The following is a 21,613-nucleotide window of genomic DNA, read 5'->3' on the forward strand; positions in this document are numbered from 1 at the left end:
TTGCAGACGATGTGATGGTGTTTTTGATGGCTCTCACGCCTCCTTAAGTGAGCTTAATTCAACTCTGGAAACTTTCCACCGGATCTCGGGGCTGGAAATGAACCGTGAAACATCTGCTATGTACACGGCTGGAACAAATGAAGATGAACAAGATAGCCTTGCGGCTTCCGGCTTCACACAAGGCTCCTTTCCATTCCGGTATTTGGGCCTGCCTCTCACCCATAGAAAGCTCAGAAAATCTGAGTACTCACTTCTTCTAGACTCAATCTTCAAAAGATTCAACCACTGGACAACAAAAGTTCTCTCCTTCGTTGGTTATCGGTTATCTACAGCATTGTAAACTTTTGGATTTCAGCATTTTATGCTTCTATCAGCTTGCATAAAGCAGATTGAGAGTATGTGTAACCACTTCCTATGGTATGGTGATATAACAAAGAAACATGGAGTTAAGGTAGCTTGGACTACTGTCTGTCAGCCCAAGGAAGAAGGAGGTTTGAGACTGAGGAATTTTAGTCTCTGGAATAAAACCCCTAACCTGAAGCTCATTTGGCCCCTCTTCTCCAAATTCGACTCATCGTGGGTTACTTGGATGAGAAAGCACAATATGAAAGATCATAGCTTCTGGAGTGCCCCAACTTCGGTCAGTAACTCTTGGATCTGGAAAACACTTATCCCCTTGTGTCCCTTAGCTCAGAAGTTCTTGAGATGCTCGGTGAGAGATGGTGATACTGCAAAGTTCTGGTTTGATCATTGGTTACCAACCGGACCCTTACTCCCCTTTATAGGGCAAGATAGTCCGCTTATGATGGGGATTCCTATGAAAAGCAATGTTGCTGATGCTTGCACTACTACGGGCTGGAGATTGCCCTCTCATCGAGTGAGACATGAGAGAGTAGCGGAAGTGTGTGACTGCTTGATTGTCCACCCTCTCCCCATTAATTCTCTAGGTCCTAATGTTTTCTCTTGGGAAATCTCAGGCATCGTGTCCCCTTACTTCTCCTCTGGTTTAACATGGGAATATCTTCGCCCTAAGAATCCTAAGCTCCCTTGGATGCAATCTGTTTGGTTTAAGAGCTGCATCCCCAAGCACGCCTTCACCTTTTGGGTTGCTCATCTTGATAGACTACCAGTCAGGCAGAGACTTGTTGCATGGGATGGGAATGTCCCTGAAATGTGTGTTCTGTGTAATAATTTCTTTGAAACTAGAGATCACCTATTTCTAGAGTGTGAGTACAACAAAGAAATTTGGTATAAGCTGCTTTCTAAACTGGGTTCTCCCCTCCTGCGGGTGAGAAATTGGTCGGCTCTGGTTAATTGGCTACATGTTACGAGGGTAACTTTCCACTATAGCACATCTCATCTCAGGCTGCTATTTATCTTATCTGGAAGAAAAGGAATTAAAGACTGCATGTTGGGAACCCTCAGCCTTACTCTGTGGTTTTCAATCAGCTTGATCGCTTTGTGAGAGACATTGTTCTTGCTCGCAGGGACAAGAAAAAGTTCTGGACTATATTGTAGCCATTTAGTTTAGGTTCGACTAAAAGCTTCTGCTTCTGCTGTTCTCCAAACTAACTGTTTCTGCGTAGTTGTCATTAAATTTTTTTCAGTTTTTTAGATTTTTTTATAACTTTTTAGTTTCGCTGAACTGTTGTTAAAACATTTTCTTTTTAGTATAAATTAACATTTTATAAATAAAAAAACAACACTCGGAGAAACATCTTTGTAAATAATATAAACGTGGCAACATTGCAGTTCTCTAATCTTTTGCAACTGATTCATCAATCATCAATATGATTTGCGCTTACGTAGTAACATTGATTATATATTTCTGTTTTGTCTTGTAGTCGTAAGTTAGATTATAGGTTTACTCAGTCGTCACGTGAATTAGTTATAGGCTAATCAAAAGCACCATCCTCTTTTATAATAAAATTATTGTGCTAATCCGAGATGGTCTGGCTTTTGGATTTACAAACAGAAGAAACAGACATGCTAATTAGCTGGTTTCACATTTTGAAAATAACCATCTGCCAAATACACACGTGCCAGAAGTGACGTGAAGTGACGTGGCATCAAATATCAGCAGAGAATTGTAGGGACATACCAAACTCTCTGTCGTTTGTTTGCGTGCCTGGGCCATTGGGTCTCCGATTCTAGATTTTGTTCTCTCTTATAAATTACTAGTCACGCCCCTCCCATTACATAGTCACGATTTAAATTTTATGACTAGTAATGTTTTTCTTACAAAATCATATTTTAACTTCTTCGCTTGTTATACGTATTTTTATGCAGATTGATATACTATTTCTTTGCTTCTTTCAAATTTGTACTTTTTAATAGAGAAACTTACTTTGTCTCTTTCAATTTTTTTTGGTTTGACTACCTTTCTTTCAGCTTTCTTTGTCGCCACATTTTCTAAATTCAGTACCATAATTTTTCCTCGACCATTTTCCTATAGGCCATAATGATAAACCGAGTGTGATTTTTGATAAATAAATTAATTAAATTCAACATAACCATAGATCTGTTCATCTGTAGCCCAATCCTACAATAAATCCACGCTTAATGATTTTTCCTCTTTTTCTTCTAATTAGGTTTTGAAATTAACATAATTAAGTTTTTAACTTGTTTCTCGTGATTTTCCATTTAAATGTTTTGTTTTGAACTACTGATACTATAACCTTGTTTTATGTGACAATGAATTTAGACCGTGTATATATATAGGAAGTTGAAAGGACATAATTGATAAAAATTCCCACAGTTTTCGGAAACGATTCTTGTTTTGTTGTTAAAGTGAACACGTACTCTTGTATCTCTTCTTCGCATGGGTTTCTTCTTTGGTCTAACCTAAAACAACAAGGAATTATAATTAAAAAAAATAATAATAACAAGGAATTCTAATTAAAAGGTAAGTTTGTATTCGTTTCTTTTGTAAGCTAACCAATGTAATAATTGAATCTACTAAAATATATAGACACTAATAATTTGCCCTAAAACACACAGAAAGAAACATATATAGAACGACTGGAAAAAAATAATAACAAGGACTTATAATTGAAAGTAAGAAGTTTAAATTGCTTTCCACAGTAGATTTAGCTTGTTCTAGTTGCTTTCATAAACAAAAAATTGCTTTGTTATCCTATGAAAACATTAACAATTGAGTCTACAAAAACATATACGCACTAATAATTTGCCCTAAAAGCACCTAAAACAATCAGAGATACGACGTTCAAAACTGGAAATAAATGAAGGGTAGCGAGACAAAGAGAGAGAGAGAGAGAGAGATAGTGGGTGTACTTCTTCTTCTACGCATCGTCCTCCAGTCCTCCTTAAATATCTTCATCACTTCGTCTTCTTCATATATAATTTTATCTTTGTTAAGGAAACAACAACAAACGAACCTCTCTTTTTTTCAAAAAAAAACAAACGAACATCTCTCTCTCTAAACTCTCTCTCTATACGCAAATCTGTGGAGTCTGCATGACACTGGTGCTAATAAGAAACGCAGTGGCAGCTTTCAGATGATAATTGATCGCTTATTAATTCAGCGACAGTTACGACTCAGTTGCGACTCATTTCAGCGACTCTACTAACCGTATCAGCGACATTTTTTTTTATCTCATCACCTTCATCGTAACGTCTTATTTCTTGCCGCTGCGATGGTCCCCTGAACAGAGCCATGATTTGGGTCATTCTTGCTCTTCTCTTACTCATAGTCCCAAGACTCCCAACCGCGCAGTCAGATAATAAAATTCTGGTAATGTTTCTTTACTTTTTTTTTATGTTTCTTTAACTTAGGGTTTAAATGTTTTTTCTGTTTGAAAAAACTTAGGGTTTAAATGTTACACATATATCTTGGGAGATAACTTTAGATTATACAAATATGTTTTTTAAGGCTTCCGATGGAGACACCGTAGAATGCGTCGACCGGAATAAGCAACTGGCTTTTAACAATTATCTGTTACGAAACCACAAAATCCAGGTAGTTCTTCATTTATGTTTTGATTCGCGATAACAATTATCTTTAAATTCATATGTTGATCCAATATTATTTTATTGTAAACAAAATACAGGAAACACCATCAGAATATCCTATTACGAAGAAGGTGCAAAAGAAAAGCAACTGGCCAACTTCCGAAGCTCAAATTAGCACGGCAAAGTGTGAGTTCGGAACAGTGCCGATACGACAAAAAGAGGCTACTTCGAATCATCAGAGAACCCCGAAACTGGCACCAATTCTGCGTTTACTCCCCAACACGAGGTATTTAAACCTACATTTGCTCTTATATATTTGCAATAAATATTTAGATGACACTATTCACTTATATTTTTGTAACTTGTAAGTATAGTAAGACTACGGTTTTCTGGGTTTGTCTTAAATTCTACTATTTACAACGGAAGAAAGATTATGAATTTCACATTTTTAATAGATTTAAAAGTTCTGTGGAAAGGATCGATATTCTCTGAATCAGGTACATGAAATGGACATAAATACAATGGCCCGTTTCCATTTTTGTAAAAACTCACATGTAAAAGAGACCCAAATTTTATCGAAACACACGTAAGAGTGGTCCAACAATATTCTTATATTTTGGCTTAAGGCCAAGTTTTTTTGGTAAAAAATGATTTTTTTTAACAAAAAATAAAAATTTAAAGTTGTCAGCTGTATAATTCTTAAGGCCAAGGTTTTTCACAAAATAGCTCGTATTAGGCCAAAATTTCATAAAACAACTCAAATTTTATTTTTATTTTTATTTTTATTTTTATTTTTATATACGAAAATTATAAAAGTAATACTAAAAACTCATGATAAAAAATCTCAAAGTTTATATATATATATATATATATATATATATAATATATATATATGATTTAAGGCCTCAATTTGTATCAAGTATTTCATATTATTGTTGGGCGGGGTCTGTGTCTTTTTTGTATAGACTGATTTGAGAACTAATGCTTTTTCCTATTAAATGGATTAGTAGTATATATGTTCGAGATTAACGGTATTGAGATATATTTAATTGATGATAGTATGCGGAAGCATCTGTGCATGCCCCGCCGAAGCTATACGGTACCAGAGCCACCATCAACTTGTGGAACCCATTTGTTGAAGATAGTGCAACTGAATTGAGCATATCCCAAATATGGCTTTCCTCGGGGGACTATGAGACAAATGATCTTAATACCATTGAAGTAGGGTGGCAGGTATAACTTTTATCTAGCTGTTACTTATCATTTAATTTACTCTGATCATTTGGTTTAGTCATATATATATATAGTTGTTACTTTTATATAGCTATATATATATATAGTCATATATTTATAACTTTTATGTAGTTGTTACTTATCATTTTATTTACTCTGATCATTTGGTTTAGTAATATATATATGTGTGTGTGTTAGTTCAATAATATTTTAAAACTATTCAACCATCTAGGTATGTCCGGGGCTATACAACGACAGCAAAACAAGATTTTTCATCTATTGGACGGTACGTCGTCTGATTTTTATCAATTTTGCCTTTTATATATTATTATAACTATAAATTTATCATAGTAATTCCAAGTATTTTGTTAATTAACTCATAGTGATACTACACGTAATGGGTTAAGTTAACTTAATAATTAAAAGACTAGCCGAATATATGTTAAATCTAGTCAATTTGTTCATAGTTCTGAAAATCTAGTCTTTACAATATATACATTACGACAAACCTTTACCACAAATTATAATATTAATAATACTTTATATGACTCGACCACTATTACCCTATAGTTTCAAAAGAAATTTCAGAACTCGCTTTAGATCTGATTTTGTTCTATAGTTCTTTTTTGTTTCATAAGTTATTTCTTACAACTACTATAAAACAAACAGGAATTATATATATACCATCTTTTAACGAATTTTTTAAAAAACTATGCGTCAAACAAAAAAAATTATAAAGTATGTTTTAATTAAAAAAAAGAAATTATACTTTTAATCAAGTAGTCATAAACATTTCTTAAATAATACTTTTTGAGTTCTTTATGAATCGAGCTACATCACTTTATGAATTGGGCCTCCATATTTTTGATAACTACTCAAACAAAAAAAATATGTATTGGACATAATAATTAAAATTATGCTTTCTAAAAATACTCCTAAAGAGTAGCGTATCGATAATTTTAATCAAGGAATTAGACAAAAATCTAGAATGAGTTAGAATAGCTCATTACCGAAGACCCGAGCAACGAACATGGATCCATAATATGTTTTACGTATACTGCATATATATTATAAAGATTATCCATTTTGATTTCTTGCAGAAAATTTTACTATGTGATATATCTTTTGTTTTGGTAAAATATTATGTGATATATCTGAAGGTGACTAGTTAGCTTAGTGGATGAAATGTTTGTATGAACTAAATACAGTATTATTAGTACTTTTATATATACTAATATATGCCAGACTTTTTTACCATATATAAGAAAACAAGCTATACCATTGGAAAATCATACTACTTAAACGACAATAAAGTAAATACAAACTATTCTTTTTCTGAAATAGACAAACTATTAGTTTATTCGAAAAGCTTACGTGTAGCAATTTTGTTTTCTTGAAATAGATCTGATAAAATATAAACTCTTGATTTAAGTTACCAAATAGATAAAATAAAGTTTTTTTGGTTATTATTAGTTATACCGGACATGGTTAGTTTGAAAAGTATTGCAAAATCATATATACAAAGTGGCGGACCCACATGCAAATTAAAATGGTGGTCACCACTTATTAAGATGTAAGCTTATCATACTTCAATCAATCCAATCGAATTAAAATTAACTTTTGTTGAGTCCGCAATACTGAGTTAACTTTGATTTGGTTACTAATATTAAATGAATTTACAAATAATATTGAGATGTTATTGAGTTAACTTTGAGTTGGTTTTGGATTCTAATAGCAATACCATAAATATTTTTTTAGAGTGACGGATACAATAGAACCGGAGGCTATAACCTTGAAGAACCCGGATTTATTCAAATTAGTAACCATATTGTCTTGGGAGGCTCTATTACGCCGATATCTAGTTTTGGAGGAAGCCAATACGAGATGACAATTCTCGTTTGGAAGGTTGGTCTTTTCTAATTACTTTTCTTTTTATCAGAACTAGTTTCTTTTCATATTATTTGTCTAATATATTATAATTCCCCAATTGATATACAAAAACAATTATAGGACCGGAAAAGCGGAAACTGGTGGTTAAGTGTTGGGACTAACAACACAATAGTAGGATATTGGCCACGGGAGATTTTTACTTCCTTAGCAGATCATGCGGTTGCGGTGGTTTGGGGAGGTGAGATCGTCGATTTTTTTTTTTTTTGATAACTCTGGTATCTGGGCAGCCACATTCCCAACTATCCTCCCGAAGGGGGTCCAGCGCCCCAACGGAAGGGATGTTAAATCCGTTGTGGCCAAAGCTCGAACCCAGGTGGCGGGCAGTACAGCTGTACCTCCTTTACCACCAAGCTACGAGCACTTGGTTGTGAGATCGTCGATTCTCACAGGTTTGGTAGACACACGAAGACCGAGATGGGCTCGGGACATTCTCCCGAGGAAGGTTTCGGGAAAGCGAGTTATTTCCGAAACATACAGACTGTAGACTACAACAACACTTTCCAGTCGAGCCAGGTGATACATCCCCGCACTGAAACCACGAACTATAACATCAGCATTTTTCGTACCGATGATTGGGGCACCTCGTTCTTTTACGGAGGATCAGGATCTAGCCATACGCATTCAGGAGTTTTTTTTTTTTTTTTTTTTTTTTTTTTTTTTAACTTTCGATACCATTTCTGAAAAGAGTTTTAATGGTTACAAGGCAGAGAGAGGAAAATGATTTAACAAGATACTAAAAACATATAGAGAAGTGAACGCATGAAAGCAAGAAGGACTTAAGTCAATTATCCTTGAATCCTGTCAAACCAGATGTGGAGGTAAGATGGTTGCTGAGGCTCTATCGAGGTGATTGGTCTTGGCATCGTCAGCTCTTCTCTGTCCAAAGCACATAGCTTCGATCGGAGATGCAGAAGTATGTCTTTTAAGATCATATTGGAGGGTCTGGATGTACTTGTATGAAGTCTTGAGTTTCTCTCTTTCCACAAGTGATAGATCGTGGCCTGAAAAATCAAGTGGAGGATGATCCTAAACTTCCCAGTAATCTGAGGTGATGAGAGCCAAATGATGATGTCATGGAGGCGGGTAGGATGCTGCATAGTTGACCTTCGTAGGAGGCTGCTCCATACACTTCGGGAGAACTCGCATTCAAAAAAGAGATGGCAGAAGATTCATTGCTTACACCACAAAGAAGACAGGTTGGGAGACATCCAGTCCCCAAGACAGAAGCCTATCCCTTGTGACCATTCTTTCCTTCATAACCAGCCAGGTTATAAAAGCATGTCTAGGAATTCTTTTCTTAAACCAGACGACCTTACGCCATATGACTGAAGGCGGATTTGGATATAGAGAAAGGTGAATCTTCGCTGCAGAAAAAACTGAAGGCGGAGTATTCAAGGAATTCCGCCACATATAGTAGTCCTCATCTGCAGAGTTTGGATTTGGAGGGTGAAGTGGTAGAGCATCACGAATCGCACGCAAAACCGGATGTCTGCTTCTTGTAGAGATGTGCCAATGACCATTCCTGACAACATGAGAGACAGCAGCATCCAGTGGGATACCCGTTACCATAGGCCCAATCGATCCAACCAGTCTGAGCAGAGGTCCATTTTGAGTCCAATCATCATGCCAAAAGGAAGCCGCACTGCCCGAGTTTACATGACACTGGATAAAAGGACGAGCTTGCTCCCGCAATTCCATCAACCTGCGCCAAATCCAACTTCCAACAGAGGAGAAATCCGAAGTCCAGAAAAGGTTTTGAGGGAAAAGGTTTTCAGGAGTTGCTCCACTAATAAGTTTGAGTTATTCTCTTATTTATCTTAGTTTTACTTTATTTTTCATTATCATTTAGTTTTTTTTTTTAAAAAAATTGTTCTATTAAACCTTGTGTGAGGACTTTGTTTATCGTGAACATTTTATAATAAAAATCTTATGTACCTTTGCAAACTGAACATTCGAATTATATATGACCAATATTTATTGTCCAGTGTGATCGGTTTATGATTTATATTGTGTAAAACAGTAAAAGAATAAATTTATGAGTGCATTAACTTTGGTGGGGTGAACCTGTTCTTGTATTAAATTTATGAGTATATTTGTTTCTGTTCTTGTTATAATGTAACAGAAGATTATTGACTGAGTATCTTTAGTCTTTTGTAGTCACGCTAATTCCTTTATATATCATAGCGTATTTCAAATTATTCATCCCATTAGACTATGAGCCCATAGATCTCCAAGATTATATGGGACTGTTTGTTTCACCGATGGAGATAAGAGTGTTATTTGATTAGACATAAAAAGTATACGTCATTTCGATGGCTTATCTAAGATGAGTTCTAAAAATTTAAACTTAATTTTGAAAATCAGTTAGTTGATCCAAATTGATCATCTTGATTGAGATGATTATATTCCTAATATAACTGACAAATTAGAAACCTAAGTATAATATTAACTTTTTCACTCACGACAAAATATCAAAACCACCAAACACATATTTTTTCTCCCAGAACTATAAAAGAAACATTTCCCACCAAAAATTGATAAATTTGCGTTCTCGCCAAGATGGAAAAATATCATTTTTTCACCAAAACTGAAATAACGTTTTATTGTCAAAACCAAAAATCTGATTTTATGTCAAAACCAAATATCTTGTTTTCTGTCAAAACCGAAAATCTCGTTTTCTGTCAAAACCGAAAATCTCATTTTTCTGTCAAAACTGAAAATTTGTTTTTCTGCCAAAACTGAAAATCTCGTTTTTCGCACAAAGCAAAATTATTGTTTTCCGTCAAAACTAAAAAAATTTAGTTTTCATGTCAAAACCGAAAAATCTCACTTTTCCGCAGAAACAAAAAAAAATAAACAAACGGATTTTCCGCCAAAACTAGAAATTTCTTTTCCATTAAAACCGAGAAATCTCATTTTCTCGCCATAATCGGAAAATATTGTTTTTACCAATACCAGATAATTCAATTTTTCCGCAAAAAAAAAAACCGAAAACTTATTTTTTCACCAAAACCAAAAATCACATTTTCACGCCAAAACCGAAAAATCTCATTTCCCACAAAACCTATAAATTGAATTTTCCCGCCAAAACCCAAAATCACATTTTCTCGCCAAAGAATTTTTCCCGCCAAAAACCGAATATCTCATTTTTTCACAAAAACTGGTAAAGCCTATTTTCCCCAACAAAACCGGAAAAACTTGTTTTCCTGTCAAAACCATAAAATTCATTTTTCCCGCCAAATAAAAAAATGTGTTATATATATAAAACCGAATATTTCATTTTCTGCAAAAACAAAAAAAAAATGTCGTTTTCCCGCCGAAACATGAAAATCGCATTTTCTGTTAGAATCGAAAATATGGTTTCCCTCCAAAACCAAAAATCGCTTTTTTCGCCGGTAACCGGAAATCGCTTTTTACCACCCAAAATCGCAATTTTCTGTCAAAAACAAAAATCGCATTCCACAAAAAATACAAAATTAATTTTAGATATATTTATTCAAATATTATCTATATTATTAAAACTGAAATACCTTTTTGGTATTGTTTGGAAACTTGGATAGCTGATTAAATGAAATCTGTATGGAACATGGATAGCAGATTAAATATTTCTTTTTACACATTTAGCCATTAAATTTTCTTATTTACATATTATGCCGTTTGGAAACTCGAATAGCAGGCTAAATGAAATTTGTTTGGAAACACGGATAGCACATCGAATATTTTGTTATTTACATATCTAGGCATTGCCTTTCTTTATTATCTACAGATTCTACCACTTTATTTAAAATTAAATATTTAAATTAATTAACTACAATGGATTCTTATTTCTTTTGTGCTGAAAATAAAAATCACAATCTCGAAATATGGTATTGCATAGTTATTTATAAATATAGTTCGATAAAAAAATTTATAAAACTATTTGTAAAGAGTTTTTTTTTTAATGTCATCTATAAGATATAAGTAATTAGAATTTAGCAAGAGAAAATTGCTTCTAAACTGGTGCGTGGTGTTCTAGATTGCAGTGTTGCCCACTCCACAAGTATTGCGATCTTATGTACTAATATTTACCAATATATTTAACAGACTTCACTAATATATATTTCCTAAATTCAAGCTTACCCGTATATTATTATATGAAAAAACAAATCTATCCTGATTTCTTCAAATCGAACATTTTTAATTTATATTTTAAAAATTAATATAGATGTTTCTGGATATAAAAAGGAAAATACTTACCATTAGATTTGAAATCATAATTTCCCAAAAATAATGTAAAAAACTAATCTACCGTGATTCTCTACAAATTTAACATTCCAATTTAGATTTTAATAGTTAATATATAGATATTTTCCAATTAAGTTGTTGTTTATTATATGTATAAAGTGAACGACAATATTTTTATGTAATTTATGGTTGTTGTTTCTTTGTGGTGAAAATAAAAAATACAAACTTTAATATATAATATATATTAATCTGCTACAGTAAAAAAACCATTTTTAAATAAATAAAGAAAAAACCAAGTTAATATGTGAATATTATAATTACATCAAATTGCATCAAGTTATAAAATTATAGATATAATATTATATACAGATTAAAAAATCATGATCAAACATATATATATTACTCCCTCTGTTTCTAAAGATAGTTGTTCTGAAAAAAAAAATTGTTTTTAAAAAATAGTTTTTTATGTTTTCTATGAAAAAATTGCAAACTTTAAGAAAATTAATTGGTTTTATTGGATTTTGGCCAAAATTTTTTGAAAATTGAAAACTACAGAAAACAATAAGTTTATTATAGTGATTTAATGTATTTTCTTAATATGTGTGAAAACACTAAAAAGTCTATCTTTAGAAAAAACAGAGGGAGTATAAAATAAAATAATATAGTTTACTCTATACTGAATTTACAAAACATAAAAATATAAATGGCATTTTATAAAACAAATGGCTTATGATTTTATGTTAAACACAAGTTAAATTCAACATCCGCGCTGGACGCGGATCAAAGTCTAGTTTTCAGTTAAATGTTAATTCTCTTCTTAGTTTGAGACTTTAAAACTTTTTAAGTACATGTTTATCAAAACTTTTTGTTTATTAGAAATTATCATTGTAGTAACTTTTTAATATAAATCTAAATAAAATTTTATAAATTTATATGAAATAATTACTTATGAATGTTAAAATATTAATTTTTAAAGTTAAGTGATATCAAACATATGATTATATCAAAACCATGATATTTCAGTAATTTGTTTTTAAACTCTCTTGGATGGAAATGAGATAAAGAAACAAACATAACTTTATTTAGATGATTTATCTAGATGAACTATCTTTGATAGACAAATAAACAGTCACATAAAATCTGGATTCATCATATTAATGGATCGTTGGATTGAGATGATAGATGGTAAAAACAAACATCCCATAAATATATGGTAGTGTACATATATATATATATAAGGTAGTATATATATATATATATAAACAGCAGTATCATCATTTATGTTTATTCCATTCTCAATAAATTGAAAAGCAACAATTATAAAGTTCATTACTTAACTCAATTTGCCAAACTAATTTATAAATATAGTTGATTAACTAATGCGGCAACAACACCTGGACGGATTTCCACCACAGCGTCCATCATTGTACCCCTTCGATGCACAATCATGCCAACATGCAAAATTGTTAAGTGGAAAACCATTACATAGAAAAAGGCATGGGGGAGGGGTCGCTTCCTTGATCACTGCACAAGTGCATATATATACAAAGTTCTTAAGCGGAGATTTTTCTCTTGAAATTATCAAAGTTATTGAAAGTAACAGATACCAAAAGAAGGGAAAAAAAAGTAGCACATACCTGTTATAGCCAAAACGTTGTGGTTAGAAATTGAAATTGTTAATATCACTACAAAAAAAAATGCTATCGAGGTTTTCGTGATACCCATGTTATAGAGATTCTGTTGGTATTGTATTGAGAAGAAGTTATATTTCATTATAGCTCTCCGTGGAGAGTTTTATTTATAGGATACTTTACCTAGGAAATCAAGGAAAGTTGCAATTTAATTGACCAAAAAAATCTCTATTTAATTTTCTATTTAATATTTCCATATTTTGTTGATTTTATTTGAGTCATAAAATCTTCCATATTTTGCTGATTTTATTTGGGCAAAAATATCTAAGCATATAATTATATACTAGATTTTGACATGCGCTTCGAAAGCACGGATTTTCTTAGATTATAAATAAAATTTGATATAAATTAGAATTTTGAGATTGTACATTATTATGTTACAAATCTTATATTATTTTGAAGCAGATAATTTGTTTAAAATTATATTATATATGAATTTATTTATTTAAGATTTCGTATATACATTAACTCTCTCTTAGGTCTGGCATTTTATCCGGATCCAAGGCAAAATACCTATTGGATGTTTGCAAATTTTGGTTTGGAACTAGGCTTTGATCCGCGCGCCCGTGCGGGTTATTTTTCTAAAATATCTTGCTATTTATTTTTATTTCAATATGAGGGCTGAGCAAAAAATTCGAATTAAAAACCGAACCGATCCCGATCCAAAAAGTAGTACCAAAATCGAACTAAAACTGATTAAATATCCAAATTATTCAAAATTTTGGTAATTGAATAACCAAAACCGAATATCATCTGAACCGAAGTATTTCATATACCCGAATGTATTCGAAATAAATTTACTTTAAGTTGGTTTAAATACTTGAAAATATATACAAATAGTCAAAAGTAAATATCTAAAATAGTTAAATTATACCCAAAACACCAAAAATACTGAAAATATTTATCGTCTCTCTATCCAAATATTTAAGCCAAACCAATTTATATGTTAATTTTAGGTATTCTAACATATATTATTCAAATTTATATGTAATATATTATTTTGTTTATAGATTCTGAAAAAATTAAATTTCTCCCCGGCAGAGCTGGGCGCCGTGGACCTGGATGCGCTAGCAATCGGTGCATAAGTAATTTAAATGGGTTATCTGAACCTGAACCGAACCCACTACAATTTGAATCAAATGTGAACTAAAATTTAGAAATATCTGAATGATACTGAAATCTTTGACCCCATAAAACCGAAACCCAAAAACAAACCTGAATGGGTATCCTAATGCCCACCCCTAGTCACAATTATATATCATATATGTGTCATCATATAATTAATCATATTTTATACGTACTATCATATAAGTAATTATATAATTTATAGTATTTTATATGTACTATCATATAAGTAATCATATAATTTATAGTATTTTATATATACCAGCATATAAATAATCAGATATATTATATTTTTAATACTTAATGTGAAATATAAAAACCATAAATTAGGTTGGCATATGAAATTAGACTTCATATTGTATTTTCTGATATTATATATATATATATATATATATATATATATATATATATGGAAAACATTTTTTTAATAATGGTTACTGAAAAATATTTTAGTAAAAATAAAATTTTTGAATAGATGTATATTTTTGAATCAATTTTTGATATAAATCAACTTTAAATTATTATTTTGATTTGAAATATATATATATATATATATAAAGTTTAATTTTTATGATTATTTTAGATGAAAGATGTTTTAAGTAATTAGATAACTATTTTATTATATTTTAAAGCTGGCTCAAATATATAGTTCTCATAATATAATAGAGTTCAAATTTTTTAATAACATAAGTCTATTACTTTTATTTGTAATATACTGATATTCTTGTTTTTAAACAACATTATATTCTTTTTTATACTGCTATTCATGTTTTCAAACAACCTCATTTTTAAACTGCTTTCATATTTCCAAACAATTTTTTTTAAAATTATATCTATGTTTCCAAACAAAGCTCATTTTTAAAACTGCTATTCATGTTTTCAAACAAACATATTTTGTACTTCAGTTTTAAATAATATAGATATTTTTTGTATATTAGATATATTTGGTATTGGAATTAGAGATACTCTTTTAAATTTTAGGTTGGAGTTTTCAGTTATAGTTTTGAGTTTCACGAAAAAATTCAAAATTTGAAATATATTTCAAATATTCAAATAAAATTATGAATATTTTTGGTTTATTGGTTATATTTAGAAAAAATCTAAAGTCTTTTTGGGTATTTAAATATTTGGATCATCTTTGTTTAGTTTTTTGGATATTTATTCGGGTTTTCTAATAGTTTGATTTTTTTTTGGAATTCTAAATACTGAACTTATCTAGACATGGTACGTATCTAATATTCAAAACTATTTTACAAATATTTGAATTAAGACAACTAATACCATGGGTATCATCATTCATACTCATCGACGTGTTTTTAATCTTTAGATACTAAAGACGTAAAGGATACATAAAATTAAAAGTTAAAACCCATTACTATGCAAATTTTGTAACTTAAATATTTAAAAATGAGAAATAATTAATTCCAAGTGTAATTTTCAGTTATATTATTGTTATATATGCTTAGATATTTGGTTATAAGTTTGCTAATAAAAATTAAATATCAGGGATTTTCAAATTCTACTCAAAATTTCAAGTCAACCCAAAAATAACTCATATTTTTTTGAAAGTTTACCCTATTCACCCTAGAAGTCCCTTTATCATGAGAGTTCAAGTCCCTCTATCCCCAGCCCTACTCCCTAAAAAAGTTTATTTGACACCTTACCCTTTTTTAGTTATTCAAGAATTCATTATCTTTTTTCATTCATCCGACACTTTTACAAACTCGAATTTCTTTTCTTATTATATACAAGTCTTGTGAGATATATCATACATATACAAATGAGAAAGAAATATCGATTTGAATTATTTCGAATCTAACTCATTTTTTCATTCTAAAACTTAGAAAGTCTTCTTTTCGAAGATCCAATGAATTACCGGTCCAAAACTTTTTTTCATTTACTACTTTTGCGTTTCTTTTAATTGACATAGACCTAAGTCATCTCATATATGAGAATGATACTTCGGTAATGGCCGGGATAGCTCAGTTGGTAGAGCCGAGGACTGGAAATCCTCGTGTCACCAGTTCAAATCTAGTTCTTAGCATATGATTGATTAATTTTGATAAGTTTCTAGTCTTTAAATTAAACGTATCATATTTTTAGTAAAAAAAAGTTCAATCATCCTTTTCCCCCTCTCTTTTTTTTTGTTCATGTTGGGGATAGGTCTGGTTCCCTACGGCTACGGGGATCATGCATTGAAGTATTAGCTATCCGTTTAAAAGGGCAGAAATACCCCCAAGATTCATTAGATACAATATAAATAGTATTCTACCCCTCCCCCCCCCCCCAATTTATTGTATTGCTTTCCGATCTTATTTATTCATTCCCAGTTATGTGACTAAAGTTGTTTAAATATCTGCTTAAATATAATAGTTATGAAACATAAGAACATCCGCACATGTGTTTTCCAAAATAAAAATAAAGACATTAAATATATGAAAAAGGAGAAGCAAGAAGTGTTCTTGTTTGAGAATATTTTAGACATTTGTGAAACACATTTTCCGTATGTCATAACACCAATAATTTAGGTTATAAAATAAATTAAAAAGTTACAAAATAGAGATATCAATATTTTATATTTTATTGAGAGTTTCATATGTGTTTTCTTTCACTTGCTGATGCTCTAACAAATCTTAAACTGATATTAGCTGTATCTTATTACTTGAATTTGTTACTACTTTAGAAGAGAACATGTTGAAGAGGAAATAAGCAGACTATTATTTATAAGGAAATATATACACGTATTGTTTTATTAAAGATTTGATAAGTGACAAATGCAGTTTTCTATTTATTTTTCCTTTATATTGTGATATTAGAACAAAGTGGTTCTTGTGTAGTGGGCTCGTACTACCACATGTGTTGGTTGTGTCATCGAACCATCATCGCCATCATCACCATCATGAGCCATTCACAGTACACTCTGATGCATCTTCTGTAGCCGTCGGTTCTATTAAAACGTCAGAAAATCAGAACCTTGCCTGTCGTTTCTATATGCCAGATTATATAACATCCATTTATTTATCTGTAGGAAATAGAAGAAAGAAAATGATGTATCAACATTTATACTGTAATAAAAAAATGAATTAACAATTTTTCTCTCATAATTATAGTTTCTGTGGAAGATAAATTTTCTTTAATGACAGAAGTTGAAACATACATTGTGATCAAAGCCCGCTTTAGTATATGTTTGACATGCCGTACCGAACAGCTCCAACTTTCCGGTGAGCAGAACCACCAGGAGCAGCTGCTGCTGCCGCAGCTGCAACTCCTATTCCAGCGGTCGCCTGTAAAAGATTTGTATCGATTATGATCCTGTCACTCATGTTTTCAGCCTTGTGCAATCCGGTCCGAGCCAAGATAAACGGGTTGTTATCTATGTTAATGGCCACGTCTGGTGCGACGTGTCTGTTGTACTGAGATATTTGTCTTGCTTGCTTCTCAGACTCCATGGTTGTGGTTCTCCTCTCTTGTTGCTTTCCCATGGTGATAGACTGTTGATGAAAAGGGAGAGCAGTGCTGCGGATGAATGATCTCGGGTCATATGCTTCTCTGCCATTGTCAAAAGGTGCCACGGGGCCCATGAATGTGCTTGGTTTGGCAGCTGCTTGAAGAGTACCCGAGAGGTTTCTTTGAGGTGCTTGTGATGTTGTATGGTGATTAAGAGGAATATTTGGAGTAGTTTCAGGGTTCAATGTGTTTGTGTTATTCATAAATTTCGGTGGTCCTCCTCTTGCAACTGTGGTTGAGTGTATAACCGTTGATCTGAAAAGCATACAAACAGAGAGTCAGAAAGATATATATTATGTGTTGCAGTTACCAACATGGTCTGTCTTACCTGGGAAGAGAGGCGTGTTTCCTTTCTAGAGGTGCCACAGGGCCGGTTTTCCCGCTGTTTTCTTCAAGATGTGCAAACTGTCTCCTAAATTGATCAACAGCACTGCATAGTATAGACCAATGTCAGGGATTGGATGTAACACAATGCTGCCTAGCTCAGAGATGCAACCATACCTTGGATAGAGAAAATTGGTTTTATCAGCGCCGTTCATGTGATCTTTTAACAGCTGAGGATGGTACTCAAGTATCTCCCTAGATATTAGCTCTCTGATATCCTCTTTACTGACTTTCCTTCTCTCGAACTCAAACTCCATCTTGGTGATGGGTTGACAGGAAGGCTCCCTCTCCACTTTTGCCAATCCCTTGAAATATGGATCAGCAAGTGCCTAATAATGCAAGTCAACAGTTTAATATGTCATCCCAAAAAGAACTTGTAGTAGAAGTTGACAAGATAAACCTCTGCAGCAGTGGGCCGGTCTTTGGGATCAAAAGCAAGAAGCCTCTCAAGGAGTTTCAAAGACAAAGGATCTGCGTTTGGAAATTTCTGAGTAAACGGAATGGGTGGCTTTTTCCTCATGCTTGTTAAGTACCTCCTTGCCTTCTCATTCCTTACCTATATATATATATATATAGTATCGTTGGAACTTGCTTTTATGATTCTGCAGAAACTTTCATACACTTAGTTAAAGAGGAAGAAGATCAGTACAGTACCCGGGAGATGGTGTCTAGAGAAGGTGTCCCTAGCAGATCAGTCATAAGATCCAGTTGGTGAACCACATTCTTTCCAGGGAAAAGTGGCTTTCCCATCAACACTTCCGCAAAAATGCAGCCTATACTCCACATGTCAATCGCTGGTGTATACTACCAAAAGCCACCAAAAGTTAGCTTGCAGGTAAATACACCAATCAAAAGAACGCTATATAGAGAATAAATGAAAAACACCTTAGAGTAAAAAGATCCACAAAGCTCTGGAGCTCTATACCATCTTGTAGCAACATAGTCCTGTAAATTTTTGATAGAAAACAAGATTACAAATCAATCACACAAGTTGAAAAAAGTGATTGAAATGCAAACTCACTGTCCAGATGATTGTTGTGGGAGTATCATTGAATGCAACCCTTGCCAAACCAAAATCACAAATCTTAAGTTTACAGTTTGCGTTTGCCAATATGTTCTTTGGCTTCAGATCTCTGTGGTAGACATTAGCTGCAAAACAACCGATGTACATAGTAAGATACTATAACACAGGACACATAAAGAGAGATTCTTAGACTTGAGTACCTGTGTGAATGTACTTGAGCGCACGCAATAACTGATAAAGGAAAAACTGGTAATGCTCTCCAGTCAAATCATTGTTAGCTTTAATAACTTGATGAAGGTCAGACTCCATGAGCTCGAAGACAACGTAGATATCTTTGAACTCTCTTCTGGAAGGAGGGAGCATGATGTGCTTGATCTCGACTATATCTGGATGTCTTAGGAGTCTGAGGAGTTTTATCTCGCGGAGAATCCTCGCAGCATCAGAGATATGCTCGAAGATATCGTGTATTTTCTTGATGGCCACTTTCTCACCTGTTAGGGTGTCAATGGCTGAGCAAACAACTTCGTAGCTGCCTTTTCCGATTACTTCTTGGATTTTGAATCTGTTGGCGTCGCCGTAGTCAGAGAAGAACTCCATCTCTAGATTGTTCTGTTACCGGAAATAAAAATTTGAGTCAGAAAACACTTCCCTTCATGAAAATTGCATTTTTAGAAATAGACAGACATAACACAACTACAAGCATGTATGATAGCTAAAGTGTTTCACTAAAGCTCAATGTATGTTATAACAAAATTCGTTTTTTTTTTTCTCAATCAACCAAATCTCTTATCATAGTCAAGAGAAAGAACCTTAAATGTTCTACTGAAACCCTAAGGCAAGCAAAACATCATAGTTGAATTGAGTAGAGCCATCTACCGACACAATGCCATATGAGCTACAAAGTACAAAGACAACCGCTTAAATTACTAAACAGCTGACAAAAGGTAATAACAAGACATAGCAACATAGAGTCTGAAACTTCGACATATAAAGAAGAGCACTACCGTTGCTAAACAGATCAAGAATATAAATACTATGCAAAAGGTTAAGATTAATCAGAGCAGATAAAAAGCTGATGCTAAACGGGACGGCTAATGAAGCATCTAGGCAGGTGCAGAAACCCTGAACAAACAAATAAAACTCGCTAGAGTTACAACATCATGCGTTGTTGTTCATCGCACCAAAAGATCAACTCATATAACTGACTCAAGGTAATAACCAGACACTGCCGTTGCTAATAAAGAGATTGGTTTTGGAGCTTAAAACTCACACTTACTTTTTATTATAACAGAGACCAGAATATAAATACTATGCAGAAGGTTCAGATTAATCAGAGCAGATAGAGAAGCTGATGCTAAAAGGGACGGCTAATGAAGCATCAAAGAAAATGCAAAAAAAAATACAGAAACAAACAAATAAAACTCACCTTTTTTTTATGCATTGAGTTACAACATCATGTGTTGTTGTTAAGACACTTGTAACGCTCATCACAGCAAAAAAAATTATCAACTGATAAACAGATATTCAGAATTGCCCAAAACGGCAACTTTAAAGACCACAAACAAACAAAGATTAACCAAAACAATATCTTAAGAGTAAAGGCATTGTGTTTTGACATATAATTGGGAATCCTATAAAGAGAAGATTTTTACGATTGATTTTAAGATTAAAAAGTCTTCACCTTTTTACGCTGATGATCTGTCTGCATCATTGCTCGTTTCACAGAGGAGAAAACGAAATCGAAGGGACTCAGATCAGCCGCATTGGCTCCAGGCTTTTGCTCCGGTGCAGCCGACAGAGACTGAATCACAGGCAATTCTCTCTCTCTATTGGTGAAAGCAGAGTGCGAACAGCATTTGCTTTAAACGCACGTTTTCGTCGGGAGATCTGATCACCGACACACAGGGGATTGTGAGGAGAAAGAAAGAAAGAAAGAAAGAAAGAAAGAAAGAAAGAAAGAGTGAAAATTGAAATGAGAGAGAGAGAGAGAGGTAAGGATGGAATCTAGATGGATCTCTTTCTTTATATATGGTGTTTGGTGTCTGCTTTGCTGTTTAGTAAAGAAGGGAAATCAAAATAAAGTCAACTATTTTATCAAGTAATGTAATCAAATCATTATTAGTTTATGATCTAATATTTGATCTTTATTGCCATTCTTTCATCCTCCTCCTTGTCCAATTTCTTTTCATCTATCTTATTAAAACAGAAACATTATAACTTCTTCTAGCTGGATTTTTAAATTGGACATCACATTATTATTCTTAGTCTAACCTTTCATTTAAATATTTCCTTAAAAAATTTAGTATCAACTATCTATCAATTATCTCCACTATAAGATCTATGTCTATGCATCTATTAAACAAAATATCTGTTCTTTTCGTTAGAGTATACTCACATTATCATATTTATATTATATCATAGTAAAAATATAATAATCCCTCTCCTTTATTATAGTCAAATGAATACAATAAATGTCTCCAATATAAATATAACACGAGTCTAA

The 21,613-nt window shown here is 32.6% G+C and overlaps 2 protein-coding genes across 4 annotated transcripts; both read right to left on the reverse strand.

Moving 5' to 3' along the window:
* Window positions 1–8,331: 8,331 nt before the first annotated feature.
* Window positions 8,332–8,853, reverse strand: LOC108845240 (uncharacterized). Its single transcript, XM_018618483.2, has one exon. The coding sequence runs from the start codon at window positions 8,851–8,853 to the stop codon at window positions 8,332–8,334; it is 522 nt and encodes a 173-aa protein (XP_018473985.2).
* Window positions 8,854–16,894: 8,041 nt separating this feature from the next.
* On the reverse strand, window positions 16,895–21,084 carry LOC108844459 (mitogen-activated protein kinase 20). 3 transcript variants are annotated; one of them, XM_057004553.1, is made up of 10 exons: window positions 20,792–21,084; window positions 19,311–19,719; window positions 19,108–19,235; window positions 18,972–19,031; window positions 18,741–18,890; window positions 18,487–18,642; window positions 18,204–18,415; window positions 18,031–18,132; window positions 17,353–17,957; window positions 16,895–17,217 (listed from the first exon to the last, which is right to left on the reverse strand). In XM_057004553.1, the coding sequence occupies exons 1-9, from the start codon at window positions 20,819–20,821 to the stop codon at window positions 17,372–17,374; spliced, it is 1,833 nt and encodes a 610-aa protein (XP_056860533.1). In that variant the 5' UTR covers window positions 20,822–21,084; the 3' UTR covers window positions 16,895–17,217; window positions 17,353–17,371. The 3 variants fall into 3 exon arrangements, with proteins under 3 accessions (XP_056860533.1, XP_056860532.1, XP_056860534.1); XM_057004552.1 differs by lacking the exon at window positions 16,895–17,217 and having other exon boundaries at window positions 17,234–17,957; XM_057004554.1 differs by lacking the exons at window positions 16,895–17,217; window positions 20,792–21,084 and adding an exon at window positions 20,537–20,784 and having other exon boundaries at window positions 17,234–17,957.
* Window positions 21,085–21,613: the final 529 nt, after the last annotated feature.

Source organism: Raphanus sativus, chromosome 3, assembly GCF_000801105.2.
Source record: "Raphanus sativus cultivar WK10039 chromosome 3, ASM80110v3, whole genome shotgun sequence".
Classification (NCBI taxonomy): Eukaryota; Viridiplantae; Streptophyta; class Magnoliopsida; order Brassicales; family Brassicaceae; genus Raphanus; species Raphanus sativus.